Genomic DNA, 22,577 nt, shown 5'->3' on the forward strand with positions numbered 1-22,577 from the left:
CGTCCAATAACATGCGAAAACACGTGGCGGGGGTGGAGAAATCGGTCGCACTAACAGGCGAGACTCTAAGTCCCATCACCCTATTCAGCAGTTAAACCGGGTTGTTTAGGGCGAACCGACGCACTGCTTGCTGGGACTTGTGGTTTTTGTTTCTGCGCCTCCTGGTGGGTTTGCGACGTTTAGCGACTATCGCGCCTGCGCCAGCGCTGGCTGAGAGGTTGGGGCAGTGGCTGCTCGTGCCGGGTGATGCTAGGCGGCTCCCTGCGCGCTAGGCTGTTGGGAGGTGTGGGTGGGAGTCGAGGGCAGTTCGGGGCGCGGGGTGTCCGCGAAGGTGGCGCAGCCATGGCGGCAGGGGAGAGCATGGCGCAGCGGATGGTTTGGGTGGATCTGGAGGTGAGTGAGGTTGATTGGGAGGGGGAGTGAAGGGAGGCGAGTGAGTTTTCGCGCGTGGGACCGAGTAGCTGTCCGGGAAGAGTGGCTGGTGTCTGGGTCTCAGATGTGGCAGGTGAGTGCCTCCCCGGTGTGGGCGGCGCGGGGAGAGTCAAGGGACAGATGTCCTGCGGGTTTGGGTATGGTGCTGAACTCTAGGGTTTTTTTTCGAAAGTGGGGAGTCATCCATATGGCTGCGCTCCCCCAACTCCGCTTAGACAGGGATCACTCGAGTGCTCTGGACCCTTTGAGTTTGGGGTCAAAGGGGCGGGGCGGGTGGGGACAGGAGCTCTGCTAGAACCCCTTCCTGAGCCATACAGGACCCTAGGTTGTTGGAGATAGATCGGACTCCGGAAATGACTCAGCCTTGACCTTCATTCCTTAAACGAGGAAACTGAGGCCCAGAAAGAGGATTTAGCTCCTTCAAGGCCGTGCTGTTAGTGAGGATCTGCATTGGGGTTAGATCCCAGTTGTGTTTCCTTTAGGTTTCCCATACTCACGGAAAGGGCTCCCCCTTCCTTGAAGCCTCAGTTTTCTCATGTATGAAATGAAGGCTATAGCAGTACTTCCCACATTTGCTTGTGATGAAGGTCAAGTGGTGTAATCAAAATGAAAACTTTGTAAACTCTGCAGAGATGTAATGATGTTAGTTATCTCTTTCAAAATTGAATGCTCTCAGCGCTTAATTTTGCTTATTCTGCGTCTGTCCTAGAGTAGGACTAGGGTGCCTGAATATAGCAGGTTTTTGGTAAATGTTTATTGAATAAACAACATGTTTATTGAAGGCTTGCCCAAGGAGCATTATTGTCTCTTCTATTTTGACTGGGATATGAATTTAATCTGCTTGAGGGAATTCCTATTACATAAACGAGCAAAATAGGCTGGAGAGATGTGTGTGTTATATATTTATTTTTTATTACAGATGACAGGATTGGACATTGAGAAGGACCAGATTATTGAGATGGCCTGTCTGATAACCGACTCTGATCTCAACATTTTGGCTGAAGTAGGCGATGCCCTGTAATACACCCATACTGTTTAGAGCATATTGGAAATCTAAAGATTGCTTTTCCCTATCTCTATTTAAAAAATAAGATCAAGATACAAAGTATTGTGCTAGGTCATGCATGATAGGGTTGGTATTAGAACCAAAGTAATTAATTTCAGGCTAGTTATTTTTCAATGAGACATGCCAAAAATTACAGAAACATAAATGCTCTTGTTTCCTGAGCAGTTACTGTGTGTCAGGTACAGCTCTAACAACATATAATGTATTCACTCTTAATCTAACGATGCCTATAAGGTAGTTACTGTTTGTTATACTCATTTTATAGAGGAGGACATATTGGCACAGAGATGTTGGATGATTTACCCAAGGCCACTTGACTAGTTATTGCAGAAGCCAGGAATTTAACCCAGGCAGTCTGAGTAAAGTGCCATAGCCAGTAAGACAACCAGCTTTGTAGTCCCATCAGGATTGGTGACTCATGCCAGGGTTGACATCTTTCTATCATAACTTTAACTTGACTCCGTATATCCAGGTTTTGCCTTTCAACTAGGACATGTGATTCTTCTAGATCTGTATTAAGATTTTAGAAAATCTGTCGATGCAGAATCATAAAATATTCTCTTGTTAATATTGGGCATGATTAAAGTTCTAACATGTTACTTTTAACTGAAACATTAAAACAAATAAAACATACCTCATGGAAAATTTAATAAGTGTGTGACAGCATCTGATTGGTAGAGTGTGAAATTCCTGGCTTTGAATAACTCTTTCATACTGTCGGCAGTATTCAGAGGCAATGAGAAACTAGAATGGGAACACAGTAAGTGTGTTTGTAGGAAAGACACCGCTGTTAAAATAAATTCCCAGAGGGTAGGATTGATGTGTTATTGGCACTGGATAAATTTCATAAGTCTATAGTTAAGACTTACTCTCCTGGGTAGGTAAAAGGGAGAAGGCATTTGTAGATGAATTGCCACTTTCGTGGAGTACCAGGCATACATCCTGGAGTACTTCCTGATGTATCAGCTGGGGGAGAACTGTTAGATTTTGTATTTCTCATCATAGCAACAAGCTTTTAAAAAATTTAAATAAATAAAGTTATTTATATAAACAAAGCCCTGAGTTTTAGGTTTGTTTGTTTTATCCTGTCACTTGGCATTTACTAGAGATGAATAGTGAAGAGAAGTGTTTGTGTTTTACCAGCCCTGCTTACCCTTGGCTGAAGAAGAGTTTTTTCCCTTTAGGCTGTTGATATAATGATGAAATAGTGACAGTTTAATGGACTAGTTAGTTGATATGTACCCTGGAGGAAATTTGGGTCTGTAGTCACTAGCTACAGATGAGTGCAGACATTTGTAAATAGACTCAGTCAGATGAGGATAAGGGTGTGAAAACATGCTTAGGGGCTGTTGGCACTTAAGTGTCAGTTCTGTGGAAAATAAAGTTTTATTTTTGTATATGACTCTGAGGGAAAGTGTTTTATGCTGGTAAAGGAAAGATCTTGCTCTGAAAATTTTTCTGTGGGTGGCTTATTGGGCTCTAGAATAAGTTACATAACCTTAGATTGATAGTAGTTAACTTGTTCCATCATAGTTTGCTAGAACTGGTTTTTACAATATGAGGTTTTGGCTTTTTAAAAAGTATGTTATCAGAACAGATTTTTTGCTTCTTCATGGAGATTGCCATTACCAATTTTGTTTGGTTAAACTCCTTATTAGTTGTACCTGTTGGACACATTTTAATCAAATTTTAGCCGTTCCTTTCAGTGTTGACAAACAATTTTTACCACTTTAATAGTAATAAAACCTTGGATTTATAGTATTTTTCTTCTAGAGAGTTTGATCAACTTTATATCTGTAATTTCTTTTATCTTAACATCTGTTTGGGTGGAGGAGGGCAGTTTACTATGTTGATTGTACAGAAGAAGAAACTTAAGGTCAAGATTACTTGCTTTAATGCCACAAATTGGGCTTCTGTTACTGCTGGGACTCTATCCAAGACCCTCATGGTTAAATGTTCTATTAAATGGAGCTGAGAATTTGAAGGCCACTTTTTTTCATTTGTCACCAATTACCTTTTTAAATTTTTAATATGAAAATATGGTTAAAATTAAATAGTATAACTTTATCCAAATATATGTATGTATATATATGGTAAGCTATTGGTGTCCAGCCCTGTTCTTCTGCCCCATAATACTCACAAAGTTTATGTATTTTCTTGGTATTTTGTATGCATATATAAATGGTTGTATTTTTTTTTAACAAATGTAAGTGAAATCATATGTGTGTATATACTGTTCTACAATTTGCTTTTTTCACTTGGCAATATAGACCCTTCAAAATGAACTCAAAATCAGGGATTGGCAAACTTTTCTAGAAAAGACCAAATATTAAATATTTTAGGGTTAGAGTGCCATATACCTCTCTGTTATATGTTTGTTTGTTTTACAACTCTTTACAAATGTAAAAATCATTCTTAGCTTGCTGGCAACAATATAGAAAAAGCTGCAGGCTGGGCTATAGTTTGTTGGCCTTTGATAGATACCTATTTCTTCTCTTAATAAGCATTTCAGTTTTCAGTTGCATGTGTGTGTAATAAAAATTTTTGTGTGTGTTTATTTATTCTTTTTTGCCATTATAAACAGTGCTAGAATAAATGAGGACCACTTTTAAAGTTAAAAAAGTGCCCTCATCTCTTACTTTCTCTGGTATATATATTTAATCCTCAGAGCAGTTTAAACTTTACTTCAGAAACCAAGGTTATCCCTGTTGCTTCTGGATGACTAATGGCTTTTCCCATCCACAGGGTCCTAACCTGATTATAAAACAGCCAGATGAGTTACTGGACAGCATGTCAGATTGGTGTAAGGAGCATCATGGGAAGGTAACATTACCAAATAGCAGGATTCCTGCCTTGAGGATCGATAAGAACATCTGAATCCTATACTGTTGTTGGATGGTATTTTAAAAAGGATTAGTGGACGATTGCTTGGCCAACTTGGGAAAGTTATTTTTTGTTTGCTTTTCATCTTTGGGACCTCTCAAGATCATCTTCCCTTGATGTCTTCTTTTTTCCTCTCCTACATTCAGTCTATTGAGACCACATTGTGGATTGTCAAGTCTTGCTCAAATCAGTCTTTTGGATAAGGTTAGGTGACGTCAAATTTCAGAGAAGAGGGAATGCTGCTCTCCTGGTAATAGTTGTTTCTTCCCAGAGATTATAGCCTTTGTCTTCTAGTGCCACCTTTTTTGACTGGAGATACTATTAACAGTCAGGAACATAGCTTATTTAACTTGATTCTTAAGGAAAACAAATCTGCAAAGATGGTGGTTTCAGCTTGAACTTGGGCTCTATAAATGATCCATTTATGGTTATATTTGCTTATTTTAGAAGTGAGGTTTATTTCTCATGCCTTTGAAAACTGACATCATGTGTTTCTGGTGGGGGCTGGGGCTTCTGTCTTGCAGTCTGGTCTAACCAAAGCAGTGAAGGAGAGTACAATGACATTGCAGCAGGCAGAATATGAGTTTCTATCCTTTGTACGACAGCAGACTCCACCAGGGCTCTGTCCACTTGCAGGTAAAATCCAATCCTATGTGTACCTTGTAGATAGTCTTCCGTTGTAGTGGTTCAAGAGACTGAAGTTCCAGAGAGATCAGCCGAGACCTCCATGTCTTCCACTTACCCCAATTTGGATTTTACAGCTTACGTTTGTGTTTAAATGTCCTTGTATAAACTTACATGTGAACACTGGGGAAATGCCCTAAACCTAACATGAGATCTGGGGTACTCACACTAACTCAATACAATGTTTTCTCATATTTTTATTATGGAACATTTTCAAATGTACAGAAAAGTTGGATTTAGTAATTTTTAATCTTGTGCCATGTTTGTTTTTGTAAATTGATACAGTAGCTAACATTTTTTTATTGGACATTTAAAATTAAATTGCAAGCACCATGACACTTTATTCCTAAATACTTCATCAAACATTTCCAAAGAGTAAGGACATTTTAATGTAACCACAATATCATCATTACATTTAAGATAATTAAAAATAATTCAATGATGTCAGCTGATATCTGGTCCACATCCAAAATATGTCTGTGTTTGAACCAGGATTTAATCAAGGTGCATGCATTTCATTTGATTATTATGTCTCTTTATTCTCTTAATCTAAAATGTCCACCTGTGATTTTTGTCCCTGTGACATTGTCTTTTTAAAGACACCAAGCCAGTTTTTCTAAGCTTTTGAAAGCGCTGCCTTGTCAGGGAAATTAATGTTCTGTGGAGATGTGTTTGTATTTGTATATGTAAACTGATGCAGTAACTAACATTTTCCTTAGACATTCATAAAAAGGTTCTGACATTAAGTATTAGAGTGTATAATGTGTACATTTTCCCCCTCACCAATGTAGCTCGTGTCTATCTTACATTTCTCATTTAAAAATTAGTGTTTTTAATATAAATTACTGTATGCAAACATGATTATGGATATGATTTGTTAAAATTGGAATGTAAGTAAAGGTTTACCAACTTATGTGATTTATTAAAAGTTAAATTCTTAGTGGTATTTTGTGACATTGGAAGGAAATTTGCACATCTAGTTGATATAAAAAAGTAACAGATTTGTGCATTATTTTAAGTATGTGGAATAATAGATTCATCCTTTTGTGCAGAGAGAGACCATTTACAAATTTATATATGACTAAGTACTCAGAATCTGCACGTGTAACTGAATCAAACACCCTCAAATCTGAGATGCTTTTAAGACTTGTTTGAATTAAGAAAGAAAACGATCTCCATTTCAAAAACAGTTTATGAGCTTTTATATACTCTTGTATACTACTAGAAATACACAGATGTGGTATACTTCATGTCTTTCTAGGAAATTCAGTCCACGCAGATAAGAAGTTTCTGGACAAATATATGCCCCAGTTCATGAAACATCTTCATTATAGAATAATTGATGTGAGCACTGTTAAGGAACTGTGCAGGTAAAGGCTATATTTAGGAACCATTGTCTTATTTAGCATGTTTTAATGGAGAATTTGTGGAAAGTGATTGAATAGAGCTGTAGTACTGGGAGTGCAAAGTGGGTGTATAGTTTCCTCATCCCATACTCTCTTGGACAGGACATTAATTTATTCTGGACTGGTGAGAATTGGAAACAATGTCAAAAATCTTCCATATAAATTTTATTAGTCCAGAAAATTTATTGAGCACTCATTCTGGGCCATGTATTGGCCTGTGTGCTGGGAATGTATAGATGAAAAGCCCTTAAGTAGCTTACAATTTAATGGGTTGACAGATGGTTTAAGAAACACACCTGAAAAATATACAGTTGATGACTTCTATAATAGAAATGTGTGTATAGAATATTGAAGGCACATGGGAAGGAGCAACAAACTGAGGGAGTGGGAGGGAATAGGAACAGGTTACATAGGAAACAGCTTTTAAGTTGAGCTTTAAAGAAGAGTGGAAGTTTTCCAGGGATTTAAATGAGAAGAGAGCAGTCTAGAGAATGGGAAGAGATGTAAAGATAGGAGGGAGCAGGAAGATAAGGTCAAAACATGTTCAAGGAATTACAAAAAGTTCATTAATGCTGGAGTGCAAAGCATGGGGGATGAGGCCCAATTATGAAGGGCCTGTATGCCATGCTAAGGGGGTTGAAGTTTCTTTTGTTAGGGATGGGGTTTCTTTGGAAAGTTTAAATAGGAGAATGAGTGACATGATTAGATCATACTGATTAGAAGGTAGCAAGAAAAGAGGTAGGGATATAAGAAAGGAGACTCTAGCATCATCTTGGAGAGAGAAGAATGAGCTAGGGAAATGGGAATGGGGTGGTAGAGAGGGTATGGGGTACAGTATTTGAGAAAGTAATTTGGCGGGCATTCAGTGCTTGAATGGGGGAGTGAGGAAAAGGAAGCGATACAAAGCGATTCTAGTGTTTCCAGTTTGGGCAGTTAGGTAGGTGATGAAACTGTTCAAAGACAAAGAGGAAAGGAAGAGAAAGAGCAGATTGGTAATTGGGGGAAGGGAGGTGTTCAGGAGGATAGGGGTATGGTTTTGTATGCTTGAATTAGGAGTGTCTGATGGATTTTTAGGTGTTGTCTCCAGTAGTCAGCTGGGTATCCATGAGAGAAGCTCAGGGGAGGGCTGGGTTGGAGTTAGCAGATTTAGGAATTTTAGGCATTGATGAGCTTATTTACTCAAAGAGAATATTTAAGAATGAAGAGAGAAGAGGGTGGAACATAGAGGCCCAAGGAAGATAGACTTGGGTAATCACAACCCAAGTGCCCTTTGCAGTTAATAAGTTGCTTACAAAATTATTTAGTGTATTTGAGACACTTGCCTTTGAGAGTTCCATTTTTGCTGTGTATAGACGCTGGTATCCAGAAGAATATGAATTTGCACCAAAGAAGGCTGCTTCTCACAGGTAAGCTTGGGTCCTTCCAGTGCTTGGCAGTCTGACATGCCAAAATCCTGACTGCATGAAATACTGACTCTTCTCCACTCTTTTTCTTTGGGGGAAAAATAAAGGGCAACTAGCATAAAGATAACTTTCTTAAGCTGAGACTGTCAGAAATTCTGGTCAGGATTCTAGCATTAGGGTCTTATGTCTTTATTGCAGTTTTAAAACTAAATAACTTAGTTTGTAGGTATGTGAAACTGTCTAATTTTTCTTGTAATGAGCAGTATTAATTTTCTCCCCAGCAAGAATATCAACTCTTAGCCATTGAAAATTAGAATACTTTGTGTACAGTTGTATATACAGTTAACCTAACTTTGACACTTTTTAGTTTTTCAGATTGTTTCTTTTGTTTGCAACTTTAGGAACAAGTATACAAGGAATTTAAAGATCTTATGTATTTAGTGTCCTCTTTTACTTTTTGATTTTTGTTGTCTTTCAGGAGGAACATAAACTTGATGGGGGATTTAGCAGCCAGCTTCTAAGGGCAGCATTTGGTTCATCCATTTACTGCGCTCCTACTATGTGCCAGGAACAGTTTTAGGCAAACACAGAAAGACCAAGTCCCTGCTCTAAAGAGTCTGGCATTCTTAGGTTTTTTAAAATTGGACTTGCATGCCCTGACTGGTGTGGCTCAGTGGGTTGGGCATCTGCGAACTGAAGTGTTGCTGGTTCGATTCCTGGTTGGGGCACATGCTTGGGTTGTGGGCCAGGTCCCTGGTTTGGGGCATGCAAGAGGCAACTGATCGATGTTTATCTTGCACATCGATGTTTCTTTCCCTCTCTTTTTCCTTTGCTTCCCCTCTCAAAAAAAAAAAAAAAAAAAAAAAAAAAAGGTAAATAGGACTTGCATGGACTACAGTACAATAGTACATGACCAGAATATCTTATCTGAAATAACTCGGCCTTGATGTGTTTGCATTCAGAATTTTTCAGGTTATAGAAACATAATAGTGTACCTGTAGTGATTATTATGTGATACCCCTAACAAGGTCTGAGGAAGTGCCCCATAATTAAAAACATTGATATTTTGCCCTGTCTGGGTGGCTATGTTGGTGGGAACGTTGTTCCATACACCAAAAGGTTGACAGTTCGATTCCTGGTCATGGCACATACCTGTGTTGCAGGTTTGATCCCCTGTCAGGGTGCGTACAGGAGGCAACTGATTGACCTTTCTCTCTTTCTCTTTCTCTCTAAAAACAATAAATATGTCCTCAGGTGAGGATTAAAAACAAAACAAAACAAAATTGCCGTTTCTACAGTGAAATGTGTGCATATTCACACGGAATGGCATTACAAACGACTATAAATAGGCTCAAATTAAGATTGGTCAGGTTTCACACATTATGGATTATAAAAGTACTTAGGATTTTCAGGTCTTTTTTAGATTTCAGGATTGTGAGTAGGATGTCGTGCACCTTCATTTAGCCAGTGGCTGTATTTTTGATAGTTTCAGCCCTCCATCGTGTACCTGGACCTGGGAAGAAAGCAAAGTTGTTGCCGTAACCACAGAAATAACCATCATGAAACTCTTACACTGAAGTTTGTTCAGCTTATTCTCTAGAAGAGGCCCTTGGCTCATCATTCAGAGCTCATTGATTTATTTGCACACTGCTCTAATAATCTTGGCTACCTGAATTCTTGAACCACAACAGATGAGAAGCAGCCTGTTGGAGAGGGAGAAAGGCTGTTAGATGGAGCCAGGCTGCCACTGGTTACAGCACAGATCATCATGGCAGAGGAGCTAGGCCCTCTTTCATGGTTAGGTATTGTCTGGTTAATCGGTGTTTATTGTGATGACCAAGGCATGAGTTATGTTGCAGTATGTCAGTACATTTTGTGCAGGGATGTCATTAAGTATTGGCAGTATTTCCCAGACTGTGTTTCATGAGCTGTTAGTTTTTCCACAGATGTGGTTAAGTTTTAGAAATACTCTGTAGAGAGTATAGTTTCCTCTTGGGAATTAACATACACATTAGTACATTAAATGCCTGCAAAGAACTTCAAAAAAGAAATGATGAATCTGGTTTTTCCTAAACTTACTTGACTCCGGAATTCTTTTTTCTCTGTGGAACACTGCACCATCCTATGGGATTCTTTTGGGAAACTTTAATCTGTTACACAGTAGAAAAATTTTATTTAACAAATATTTTTTAAGAAAGCACTTAAATTTGCTTTATTGAAATGTTCCAGTACTTGATATCAGATAGTGGCATTTACATTGGCATCTGTGGTTCTTAAGTTATTCATGAAAAGTTATTGCCCTGGCTGGTGTGGCTCAGTGGATTGAATGCCAGCCTGCGAACCCAGAGTTGCGGGTTTAACTCCCAGTCAGGACACGTGCCTGAGTTGCAGGCCAGGTCCTCGGTGGGGGGCACGCAAGACGCAACCACACATTGATGTTTCTCTCCCACTCTTTCTCCCTCCCTTCCCTGCTCTAAAAATAAATAAATAAAATCTTAAAAAAAAACCCTCACTTTAAAAGAAAAAAAAAGTTATGCTTTGTAAGTGGTTATTGTCTCCTGTTTGGGGCATTTCAATTCAGTATGGTATGTTTGCTTATAGGGCACTTGATGACATTAGTGAAAGCATCAAAGAACTTCAGTTTTACCGAAATAACATCTTCAAGAAGAAAACAGATGAAAAGAAGAGGAAAATTATGGAAAATGGGGAAAATGAGAAGACTGTGAGTTGATGTTGCCTGTTCTTGTGCTGCCACCACATAGCTCTCTGGAAGTATCTTCTGGTGGTTTTAATTTTTTTTTTCCACGCTGATTGCTTGGCAGAGCACCTTCTTTCAGTTAATTTGCATCTCCAGATTATTCAAGCAGACTGCACCTGAAATATTATTTGTCTCCTAACATGCTGTTTTCATTTATGACACAGCAGCTCCTTTGTTAAGTACCAGGTCATGTCCATCCCTTGGTACAAATCCACATTTGCTTTTAGACCATCTTTTGTTTTTTAAAAAATAATAAAGGTAGTTCTATTGAAATGCAAACCATTTTGTACCATCTATTCTTTAGTAGTTTATTGCAAAATGATGGCTTTTAAAAACTATTATGGTAGTTTAAATTCTCATAATGCCATTAGGAATGGATTAAGTTTCTTATGTGAAATGGGAAGGGAACTTGTTCTAGTTTGCTTTGCAAGTCAAGAACAACTTGAGATAGATTCAGAGGAGCAAATTTGGGTTTATTGTTGTGATCGAATTAACAGGCTTGGAATAGCTACTCTTCACTACATTTAAGAAATTCAAATAAGCCATCCAGCCAGGTTCCTCTAAGTAATAACTAAGGTTTATTGAGTAGATACATGCAAGTCCATCCCTGTGCTAGGTATGTAGAACATAAATAGGTGGCTGCCCTAGGTCTGATGGTCAGTAAGTATTGAGAAAGGATTTCAGTTTGAACATTTTAATTCCTAAGTTTATGTACCTTAGATCACAGTAGTAAGGTGATTCTTCAGCCAGAGAGTACATTAATTCATGTCTGTAGAACACATTCTTGACACATGTCTCCTTAAGAAATCAGAATTGGGAAAGACCCACACGTGACCTGTCTTTCCTAGAGAACCACTGGACTGAAAAACTAGTGATTTCAAATGACATTCTTAATATGATTATGTCCATTATGTGAACGTAGCAATGTGATCCTAATGTGTAGGAGTTATAGATACAGAAATCATTAGACTGTAGATCATAATTATCTCATAATTGAATTTACTAAGTTGTTTTACTTCTACAACAGCCTCATGAGTGGAGAGAGACTTTAACTTCTTCCAAATGTGTCAATTTAAGGCTCAAATTCACAACTGTAGTATGTGTGAATTGATGAAATCATAAGTCTGCTGACTTTTCTGACCATTTGAAATGGCATGGAACAGGAGTTTAAAACTCCTGTTCCAACTTCATTGTTTTGGAAGACAAGACTGTACAATAGTTAAGGACAGGGCTCTGAGTCAAACTCTGGGTTCACATCCAAGCTCCATGACATACTGAGTCACTCTGGCAAGTTCACTTTTCTAAGCCTCAGTTTACTTACTTATGAAATGAGAATGATTGCACCTAACTCAAAGAATTGTTAGAAGTAAATTAAATACTACTCACCTAGTAGTACAGTTCTGAGCTCAGTGCTTGGCACGATGAGCACCCTATTGTGATAGCCAGTGCATGATGATAATAGATTAACCCAATCTAGGACCCCTGGGAAAGGGTGCTATAGTGGATTGGCTATGCTGGCTGGGGGCATTATCTTAAGTCAGTGTCCACTGAATGCCTATGACTATATGATGCTGAGGGCTGTTTTAAACTTCTCTAATGCTGCGACCTTGATTGACTTAGCGCTTTTCGCTAAAATTTGGCAAGAGAGTTTTTGTCCTTAATTGGCTCTCAGGAATGTTATAAATTCTGATGCAAGAAAAGATATGAAAACACTGGGCTTGCGAAAGAGGTTCATAGGAAGCGGATATTATTCTTAACTGTTGTAGGATTTCTCCCACACAGCTGGTCTGTTTGTTTATCAGGTTAACTCAGCTCTGCCATTTAGTTTTCTTAAGAATTTTAACTCTTGCTCTTCATTTTAAATCTTCTGTCATGTGGATGGCCAGCTTACTGATTTAATTTTTGGTCCTGTGTACTCATGTAGCAGAATCCTGTTACCCCAATGAAGCTTTAATTTTTAGTAAAATAATTGGCAGCTGGTGCGATAAGCAAATCTGATCTGATGCAAGTCTGTATGAAGACATGGTGGTTCAGTGATTAGTTCATTATTTATTAGTCTGCTTACAAATAAGAAATATAAATTTGTAGTGCTGGTAACTATGATTTTACAGGGGATTCCTGAAGCTATGAAGTAATTTCTGTGAAATGAACTGCAATGCAAGTTGGTTTAAATACAACTCCAGCCTTAAAAATGATCAGTGTGTTTGTGTAGCAGACCTTGCCATTCCAGCGCTCCTGGGGGCTTATCATGCAGTGGTTCCTTCTGTCTGTGCTGTAATTATCCTGCAAACCATATTCTTAGGATCATCCCGTTGTTTTTCCCCTGCATTAACTCATGAGGTGAGTCAATCTACTGTGAGGAGAGTCTCCAGTCAGTATTCCTTGAGTCCTCATGATTATCTAGCCACTATACTGAGTCGTAGGCAAGAAAGTCCTCCTTTTCTCGGCAGCTTAGCCACAGGAGATAGGAATGGAACCTGAGACACTTGGGTTCTTTCATTTACTAAACAATATATCCCTTCATTAATAAACCATCTGACAAATTCATGGGGAAATTGATAGCTTTATTTGGCAGAACTAGTGTTCCTATATGTGTAAGCCTTAAAATAAGAGCTTGGTTGTTGCTAGAATAAGACCTCTGTAGCAGATTAATGAGAATAAAAGCAATTATATTACTATATTCTATATTATTGATGAGGCAAAAGCTGTTGTGCTCTCCTTTGATACTGTGTTTCTACTGTGAAAATTATTTTAGTTATTTGAGCAAAATTTTTATGTGGCTCTTTTTTTTTTTTTTATCTCTGTTGACTTCCTGCTTATAGGGCTTCTGATAAAACCATAGCCATACTGGTAATGTAAAGAGTTCCTCTCTAGTTAAGTATTTTCTGTTGACTAGAGAAATTTTCTAAGAGGATAGATCTTAAATCTTCTCAACACACACGAATACACAAGGGTAGTTAACTATGTAGAGGTGATGGATAAGTTATTTAGCTTGGTGGTGATATTTTTCACAGTGTATACATTTATATAAAATTAAGTTGTACACCTTAAGTATATTTCTGTATGTTAAAGATATCTCAAAGTTGTTAATATGTGTTTAAAACATTGGGATTAGAAGTCTTAATTCTACTAGAATGCAGGCAGGTATATTAGTTGCTTTCATAATTGACTTGTTAATTTGAATATATAGGACCTGAGACTTGGTCTTCAGGATAATTATTTAATCCATTTAGTTTTGCACCTGGGTTATAATACCAGTGGTATTCTATGGTACAGAAAACAAGAGTCTTTCATTGAAAATAAGCCCTAGAAAGTGGGAAGGACAGGATGTGGGGGAGCAAAAATATGTTCTTGTGAAAATGAAAACATATCATGAACAGCCTGCAGAATCCTTGGAGACCCAGAGTAAGTTTCATAATTTGGGTTGCACAACAATGTGGAGGTACTTAATGTTATTGAACTGTACACTTAAAAATGGCAAAAATGGTACATTCTATGTTACGTATATTTTACCACAAAAATATATAATTTGCCATGATCCATTTTCAGAATGACCTGGTCTTAGGACCAAGGCGGAATGGGACTTGGCTTGGAGCAGCCGAACTCTGGGGCCCTTGCTTATGCCTGTAAGAGGAGTAACTTCCCTTTGTTTGTCAATTTGTAATAGCAGGAAGTGCTATTAGGGCAGTGCTTTCTGCTATGTCAGTGTTAAAGTAGTCTAAGGAATTTCTGGTTTTGTTTACAAAGGAAATTTAACTAATTAATATCCTTTGGGAGCATCTAAACTCCTTATTTCCAAATTTAGCCATATGAGTTGGGGCAGAGATGTTTTTGGATTCTGAGTTAGGGGTACTTGTTGGAAAATATAGGTTAATAGGCTCATGTAGACTGCCCTGGAACCCAATCCTATTTTGTTTCTCAGAAAAATCTTTCATCTTGCATCCATCTCACCAGCTCACAACTTACATTGACTGAGCAATAGAATTCATTTTTAAATTGGAGACTGTATACAGTGTTTTTGTCATTATTATTAATTTTATTTATTCTTAGAGGGGAAGGAAGGGAGAGGAGGAGAGAAACGTCAATGTGTGAAAGATACATCAATTCTCTCGCATGCCCCCAACTGGGGACCTGGTCTGCAACCCAGGCATATGCCCTGACTGAGACTTGAATGATGACCTTTCAGTTTGCGGGCCAGCACTCAATCCACTGAGCCAACCAGTCAGGGCCTATTATTATCACTTTTTATATTTTATGAATTATGCTATTATAGTTTTTCCCCTTTGCCCCCCTCCACCCAGGACCACCCACTCCCCCAGGCAGTACCCCCGCTATTGTTCGTGTCCATGGGTCAAGCATGTAAGTTCTTTGGCTACTCCATTTCTTCTACTGTACTTTACATCCCCATAGCTATTCTGTAACTACCTATTTGTACTTCTTTTTTAAAAATACATATTTTATTGATTATGCTATTACAGCTGTCCCATTTTTTTCTCTCATTTATTCCCCTCCATCCTGCACTGCCCTTCCCCCCAGCATTTCCACTCTCTTAGTTCATGTCCATGGGTCATACATATAAATTCTTTGGTTTCTTCATTTCCTATACTGCTATTAACCTTCCTCTGCCTATTTTGTACCTACTATTTATGCTGTTTATTCCCGTTACCTTACCCCCATTCTTCCCCGCCCCCTCCCCTCTGATCTCTATTTCTATGATTCTGTTTCTGTTCTAGTTGTTTACTTAGTTTCTTTTTAGGTTCAGTGGTTGATAGTTGTGAGTTTGTTGTCATTTTACTGTTCATAGTTTCTGATCTTCATCTTTTTCTTAGATAAGTCCCTTTAACATTTCATATAATAAGGGCTTGATGATGATGAACTCCTTTAACCTGACTTTATCTGGGAAGCAGTTCATCTGCCCTTCCATTCTAAATGAGAGCTTTGCTGGATAGAGGAATCTTGGATGTAGGTCCTTGGCTTTCATGACCTTGAATACTTCTTTCCAGTCCCTTCTTGCCAGTAAGATTTCTTTTGAGAAATCAGCTGATAGTCTTATGGGAACTCCTTTGTAGGTAACTGTCTCCTTTTCTCTTGCTGCTTTTAAGATTCTCTCCTTATCTTTAATCTTGGGTAAATTAATTATGATGTGCCTTGGTGTGTGCTTCCTTGGGTCCAACTTCTTTGGGACTCTCTGAGCTTCCTGGATCTCCTGGAAGTCTATTTCCTTTGCCAGATTGGGGAAGTTCTCCTTCATTATTTGTTCAAATAAGTTTTCAATTTCTTGCTCTTCCTCTCCTTCTTCTGGCACCCCTATACTTCAGATGTTGGAACGTTTAAAGTTGTCCCAGAGTTTCTTAGGCCTCTCCTCAGTTTTTTGAATTCTTGTTTCTTCCTTCTGTTCTGGTTGAATGTTTATTTTTTCCTTGTGCTCCAAATCATTGATTTGAGTCCTGGTTTCCTTCCCATTACTGTTGGTTCCCTGTATATTTTTCTTTATTTCACTTTGCATAGCCTTCACTTTTTCCTCCATTTTGCAATCATACTCAACCAATTCAGTAAGTATTCAGATTACCAGTGTTTTGAACTGTGCATCTGACAGGTTGGCTATCTGTTCATCACTTAGTTGTACTTATGGAGCTTTCATCTGTTCTTTCATTTGGGCCATATTTCTTTGTCTCAATGCCACCTATTTGTACTTAACCCCCTCACCTCACCCATTGCCTCCAAAAGCTAATCCCATTGGGTAACTGTCAGAAAGTCAACTTGGATGGAGATTAGGGAGTTTAGGGAGAAGGGGACACTAGGCTAGGTCCCTAGTAAGCATTTGCTTACTGGATAATAAGTTAAGATTTTAACAATCTTAATTTGGGAAATCCTTGTTGTATACTAAAAGTGCTTATTGAAGACTAAAAGAAGGTGATAATGAGTGAGAGGTCAGTTTCACTGGGGATGCTGGTCAGCTGGTCAACTCAGGGACTTCAGAACCATACTGTAGTTAGGCACCCAAGTTTTAGGTTCCATGTTACAGGGTCAGAAACTTGATTACACCTATGGTAGACTGATCTCTTCAGGAGGAGTGGTTTCCAACCAGGCACACAAAGGATCGATATATAATTATGCATGCTGATCCGTCTTCTTTTCTAATGACTAAAATACCATATTAATGTGTGCTGGATGAGACATCTCTTTTTCCAGTATCAGAGCACTGGGAAAATGAATTTGTAATCAAAACTCACTATATAAATTTAGGCTAGGATCAACAAGGTCTTGAGGAATATTCTATATAGGTCAAGTTGATACTTGATGAAATATCTGCTCCACAATGAGGAAAACTGGAATGTTACGAGTGCTCTTTGGATGTACTATCTTTTTAGAGTAGGGCTGGATTTATGTGTACTTTTAAGTCACTGGTTTATTTTTTCTAGGCTTCCATTTTTGTTATTTTCTTTTAACACAGTTTCTGTTTTTTATGAATTTTTCATTTTGTTTTGTATGTCTTTTTTTAATTGTAAAATAACAGGCGAATATTGTAGAAAATAACCACACTGTACAGAGAAGACTGCTGCTAATATATATATAGATGCCTGTTTTTTTCTATGTGTCTGTATCTGTAGCAGGCTCCTTATTGAAGCACACTATAAAATGTAGTTATTTTGCTGTAAATATTTAAAGCAGATTGTGTCAGAGGTAACAGCAAAGCATCTTTGAGCAGACTTCTACTTTAGTAACATCATCAAAATGCCTCTTTAGATGATTATAATGCAAATATTCAATTGTTTTTTAAATAATACAGATAAAAAGCAATAGAATAAAAATAAGTCAAATGGAAATATTAAGTCATCTGTTTAGTAATATAAATGGTTCTCATTGAGGGAAGGTGCATCTCAGCAGAAATATATTTATTTGACTTTTTAAAACAAGAGTGCATAAGACACAAAAGTTAAGAGACTAGTATAATGAACCTCCATAGATCTTCACCCAACTTGAACAGTTACCTCTATTCTTGTGTCATTTGTACCCCCAATTGACTCTTCCCTCACAGATCATCTTGTAGCAGTCCCCAAACAGTGTAACATTTATTTTGTGTACATTTCAGTATGTACCTCTGTAAGATGATTCTAAAAAAATAAAAATAATAACCATGATATGATTATCATACCTAAAAGATTAACAATGATTTTTTAATATTATACATTAAGTGTATATGTTTCCCTCTTCTGTGTTTTCCATATATAATTTGCACATGTGGATTGATGAGATTCAATTTGATTTTTAGTATATTTCCCTTTCCATACTTTAGAGTTCTTTCAAGCCAGTAGCTAAGTGCAGCCAACATTTGAGGAGGGGGCAGGTTAAGCTCTACTTTCTGGAGAATGGGAGGGAATCCAGAGAGTTATTCTGATATCAAATAGTTTTTTCTTTCCTGGTTGTCTACTTGGGGCTTGTAAAGAGTGGAAGAGGATGGAAGAAAGAACTCAGGAGAATGGAAAGGATAAGGGTCAAGGGGTTCCTGCCTGATGAATTGGAGGAGCTGTCATGATGAAAATTATAGTTTAACTTTTTTTCTATTTATTTATTTTTTATTGTATTTTTTCCATTACCATTTATCCCCCATATCCTCTTCTATTTCTCCACCCACCTTCTTGCCCCAGACAAAAATTGTAGATTTTCTTTTTATGTGTTATAATTCATAACTTTAAAGACATTTATTACATGCCTACTTTCTGGCATCAGCATTAATTAGCAAAGGAAAATTGACAAAAATGGAGCATGTGAAGCTGCAGTAATGCACTGGTGAGTGAATCTCAGAGCAACCATAGAACAGTAGTCATCAGTGACAGGTGACAAGCGACACTCCTCAACATTCAAGAAGGACTTGAGTTTCCCATAGTAAAAGACAAGGCTTCCCTCCCTCCCTCCCTTCCTCCCTTCCTTCCTTCCATTAGATCTCTAGGAAAATTATAACCCCAGCAGGCTGGAATTCTCATTTTCATAAAGCTAAATGGATATTACATGAATCAATACAGAAGCACAATGTGAAACAGTCTTATTACATGGACCTCCATTTGTTACAAAGTTACAGCATTTTGGAGACAGCATAGGACCCGATAAGAACATACCTGTTATGAGTAACTCAGAGAAACACATAACCCTTTATTTGAATGGCTGGCCACTTAGGTTTTTAAAATTCAATTTTAGTTTTTGTCCTTTTGTTTAGTTTTAGTGGTAGTGAACTGCTAACAAAATCTCTGCTTCAAAGCCAACAGTAATAGAATTTTTAAAAGCTCATTAGTGTATGTATTTAAAGGTTTAGGAGGTTTGTTTTTTTTTCCCTCAGATTTTATAAAATATTTTTACTTTTTTTTTTGTTTCTACATTTACTAAATGGAATTCATTGTACCCCTCAGTTCACTTGTAGCATATTATTATAAATCAACACAAGAAACCTTTTGTTTTATTATCACATCCCTCATCTCTACTTCCACTCCTAATCCCCCCGTCCCTCTTTTATTGAATATATGTTTCTTCATTCTACCTTTTTTATTCTTAATGTATAAATTCTATGTGTGTGTGTTTTACTTTATATATATTGTGTAAATCTCATTTTACATCTTCTTAATGCCATACTGTATTTCTGAAGCTGAACATATGACTAAGTAGACATGTATCTTATTCAATCTCACTTTTTTAAAGTATTTCTTTATATGCACATTCCTCATTTTACTTATTGGTGCCACAACCAATATGGCCATGAATATATTTGCACATGTGTCCCTATGGGCCTGTACAAGAGTTTTCTGTTGAAGTATATAGTCAAAAGTAAGATTTCCAGGCCTTTGTATAGCCCTATACCTAATTTCTCAAAGTACTGACAACATGTTTTTAATAATAACTGCGATAGTTTAAATTATGACCAGAAATATAGTAGTACCATTTTTCTAGATCTGTGTTAGTGCTTGAAATTACATGAATTGATAATTCCTTTTTGCCATTTTTATGTGCAGAAAATAGTATTTCCTTGTTAAATTTGCATTTCTATGAATATGTGTGAGTTTGAGCATGTTTTTATATGTACTGCAGTTCTGTTTCTTTTCTTGTAAATTGGTTAGTTGTATCCATTGTCTTTTTTTCTATGGGATTTATGTCTTAATGATTTTCATTTCAGTTAGTTACCTCAGTGTGTTATCCACCTGTTGACTTTTTATGTGGTGACTTTCTTTAAACAGGGACCTTTAATTTTGTTATTGTAACATTTATTAATTTTCCTCCTTAAGGTTGTTTTTGAGAATATCGTATAAGATCATTCTCTACCTCAAGATCATGAAGATATTCTCATTTCTAACCTTCTTTAGCTTTATGTTTTAATTTTGTATTTCATGTTTTGGTTTTTAATACATCTGGAGGCCATATCTGGACAGTATGTGAGATAAGGATCCAGCTTTCTTTTTTCCTTAGAGTGTGCGGTTTTCCATCTCTATTTGCTAAATAATCCATCCTCTCCTACTGATTTGTGATACTACCTCTACTGCATACCAAGTTCTCATATATAGACAGGGTTGTTTCTGAGCTTTTTATTGCATTGGTTTTTGTTTGGTTCTGTGCCATCGTTTGTTTATTTTTGGGAGGGACTTTATAATTGTATATATATTTCAATTTTATTTTCCAATTACAATTTACATTAATAATATTATTTTATTTTTAAAGATTTTATTTATTTTAGCAGGTAGCAAAGGGAGAGAGAAAGAGAGGGAGAGAAACATTGATGTTAGAAAAACATCAGTCAGCTGCCTCTTGTATGCACCCTGACTGCGGACCAAACCTGCATCCCGGGCATGTGCCCTGACCAGGAACTGAACAGGTGACTCTTTGCTTTGTGGGATGATGCCCAACCAACTGAACCATACTGGTCAGGGCCATTTAATATTATTTTGTATTAGTTTCAGATGTACGGAATAGTGGTTAGACAATTATATACTTTACAAAGTATTGCCCTGCTATTTACAGTACCCACCCTAGCATCTTAAATAGTTATTGCAATATCATTGAATATATTCCCTATGCTGTCTTTTATTTCCCTGTTACTATTTTGTAACTACAAATTTGTATTTCTCAATTCCTTCACATTTTCAAGGAGTTTTCCACCTCCCCTCCCTTCTGGCAACTATCAGTCTGTTCTCTGTATCTATGAGTTTGTTTCAATTTTGTTTGTTTATACTGTTCTTTAGATTCCACATGTAAATTAAATAATATGACTTAATTGATTTAGTGTAACAGCCTCTAGGTCCATCCATGCTGTTGCAAGTGGTAATACTTCATTCTGTTTTATGGTTGAGTAATATTCCATTGTATCTATGTACCTCAGCTTTTTTATACACATCTATTGATGGGCATGTGGGTTGCTTCCATATCTTGGCTATTATAAATTATGCTGCAATGAATATAGGTGTGCATGTATTCTTTTGAATTAGCATTCTTGGTTTTTTTGGATAAATATCCGGAAATGGAATTGCTGGGTCATATGACAGTTCCATTTTTAATCATTTGAGAACCTCCATATTGTTTTCCATTGTGACTACACCAGTCTGCCTTCCCACCAACAGAACCCAACAGTTCCCTTTTCTCCACATCCTCGGAAGCACTTGTTGTTTGATGATTTATTGATTATAGCCATTCTGACAGGTATGAGGTAATATATCATTGTGGTTTTAATTTGCATTTCATGTCTCTAATGATTAGTGGTGTTTAGAATCTTATCATATGTACATTGGCTTTCTGTATGTCCTCTTTGGAGAAGTGTCCTTTCAGATTCTCCCCATTTTTAAAGTGATTTTTGGTGTTGAATATATGGGTTCTTGGTATACTCACCCCTTACCAGATGTTTTTTTTCCTTACCAGGTGTTTTATTGGTGAATATGTTCTCCCATGAAGTAGATTTTGAGTTGTTGATAGCTTTCTTTGCTGTGCAAAAACGTTTTAGTTTGATGTAGTCCCATTTGTTTTTTCTTTTGTTTCCCTTCCTCGAGGATATGATGTCAGAAAAAATAATTCTGTGAGAAATGTCCAAGATTTTACTGCCTATGTTTTCTTTGTTGTTAATCTCTTATGTGCCTAACTTATAAATTAAATTTTATCATCCACATAGGAAAAAACAGTGTATATGTAGGGTTCTGTACTACCCATGGTTTTAGACATCCATTGTGGGTCTTGGAATGTATCCCCTGCAGATGGAAGGGACTAGTGTACAGAGGAATTTCCCAGCAGCAAGTCTTGCCCTGGCTGGTGTGACTCAAGTGGATTGAGTGCCAGCCTGCGAATCAAAGGGTTGCCAGTTTGATTCCCAGTCATGGCACATGCCTGGGTTGTAGGCCAGGTCCCCAGTGGGGAGCCACGTGAGAGGCAACCACACATTGATGTTTCTGTCCCTCACTTTCTCCGTCCTTTCTCCTCTGTTTAAAAATAATAAATAAATAAAATCTTAAAAAAAATAAGATCTGTTTTCTAATAAAAACTCCAGTAGTTTTCAAAGAGGTATTTGAGCTAGCAATTTTTTCCAAAAGAAAAATGTTTAATACAAAGATTCAAGATTCACTTTATGATACATGATAAAAATCAAGTATCCTTCTCTTGGTAAGAGTTCAACTTTTACATTTTTTTCTCTTTAACTTGCTAGGCTTTTCTATTACTCCTGCCTCCCTCCCCCTTTCCTGTCTATGGTTACATTGACAGATTTCCTCCTTCACAAGCTAGGATTATCATTAAAAATTTTAATATACCCTTTAGCTTTACCAATGACTGGGTAATATTTGTAAATCTTTCTTTCTCCTCATCCTCATGTGTACTGTTAGCTATCCATCTCCTTGGATAAAAATATGGCATTTTACTTCACAGTTTTTCTTGTTGATTTTTGGTATAGGAAGAAGATATATATTGTATGAGTTTATACTCAC

General features: G+C 37.3%; 1 protein-coding gene across 2 annotated transcripts; it reads left to right on the forward strand.

Annotated features, from left to right (window-relative positions):
- Nucleotides 1-203: 203 nt before the first annotated feature.
- Nucleotides 204-10,920, forward strand: REXO2 (RNA exonuclease 2). 2 transcript variants are annotated; one of them, XM_054592561.1, is made up of 7 exons: nt 208-393; nt 1,352-1,435; nt 4,244-4,321; nt 4,906-5,017; nt 6,327-6,435; nt 7,824-7,877; nt 10,476-10,911. In XM_054592561.1, exons 1-7 carry the CDS (start codon nt 247-249, stop codon nt 10,603-10,605), a joined length of 714 nt encoding a protein of 237 aa, XP_054448536.1. In that variant the 5' UTR covers nt 208-246; the 3' UTR covers nt 10,606-10,911. The 2 variants fall into 2 exon arrangements, with proteins under 2 accessions (XP_054448537.1, XP_054448536.1); XM_054592562.1 differs by lacking the exon at nt 4,244-4,321 and having other exon boundaries at nt 204-393; nt 10,476-10,920.
- The last annotated feature ends 11,657 nt before the right edge of the window (nt 10,921-22,577 follow it).

The sequence above is a fragment of the Pteronotus mesoamericanus genome, unplaced genomic scaffold (genome assembly GCF_021234165.1).
Source record: "Pteronotus mesoamericanus isolate MK-2021 breed Mesoamerican mustached bat unplaced genomic scaffold, CSHL_Meso_final scaffold_36, whole genome shotgun sequence".
Taxonomy (NCBI): domain Eukaryota; kingdom Metazoa; phylum Chordata; class Mammalia; order Chiroptera; family Mormoopidae; genus Pteronotus; species Pteronotus mesoamericanus.

Excerpts from the sequence above, each read along its gene's own strand:
- REXO2 (XM_054592561.1), top strand. The coding sequence starts at position 247 with ATGCTAGGCGGCTCCCTGCGCGCTAGGCTGTTGGGAGGTGTGGGTGGG. Across the intron at positions 1,436-4,243 it reads ATCTCAACATTTTGGCTGAA|GGTCCTAACCTGATTATAAA; the intron begins GTAGGCGATGCC and ends TCCCATCCACAG. Across the intron at positions 6,436-7,823 it reads ACTGTTAAGGAACTGTGCAG|ACGCTGGTATCCAGAAGAAT; the intron begins GTAAAGGCTATA and ends TGCTGTGTATAG.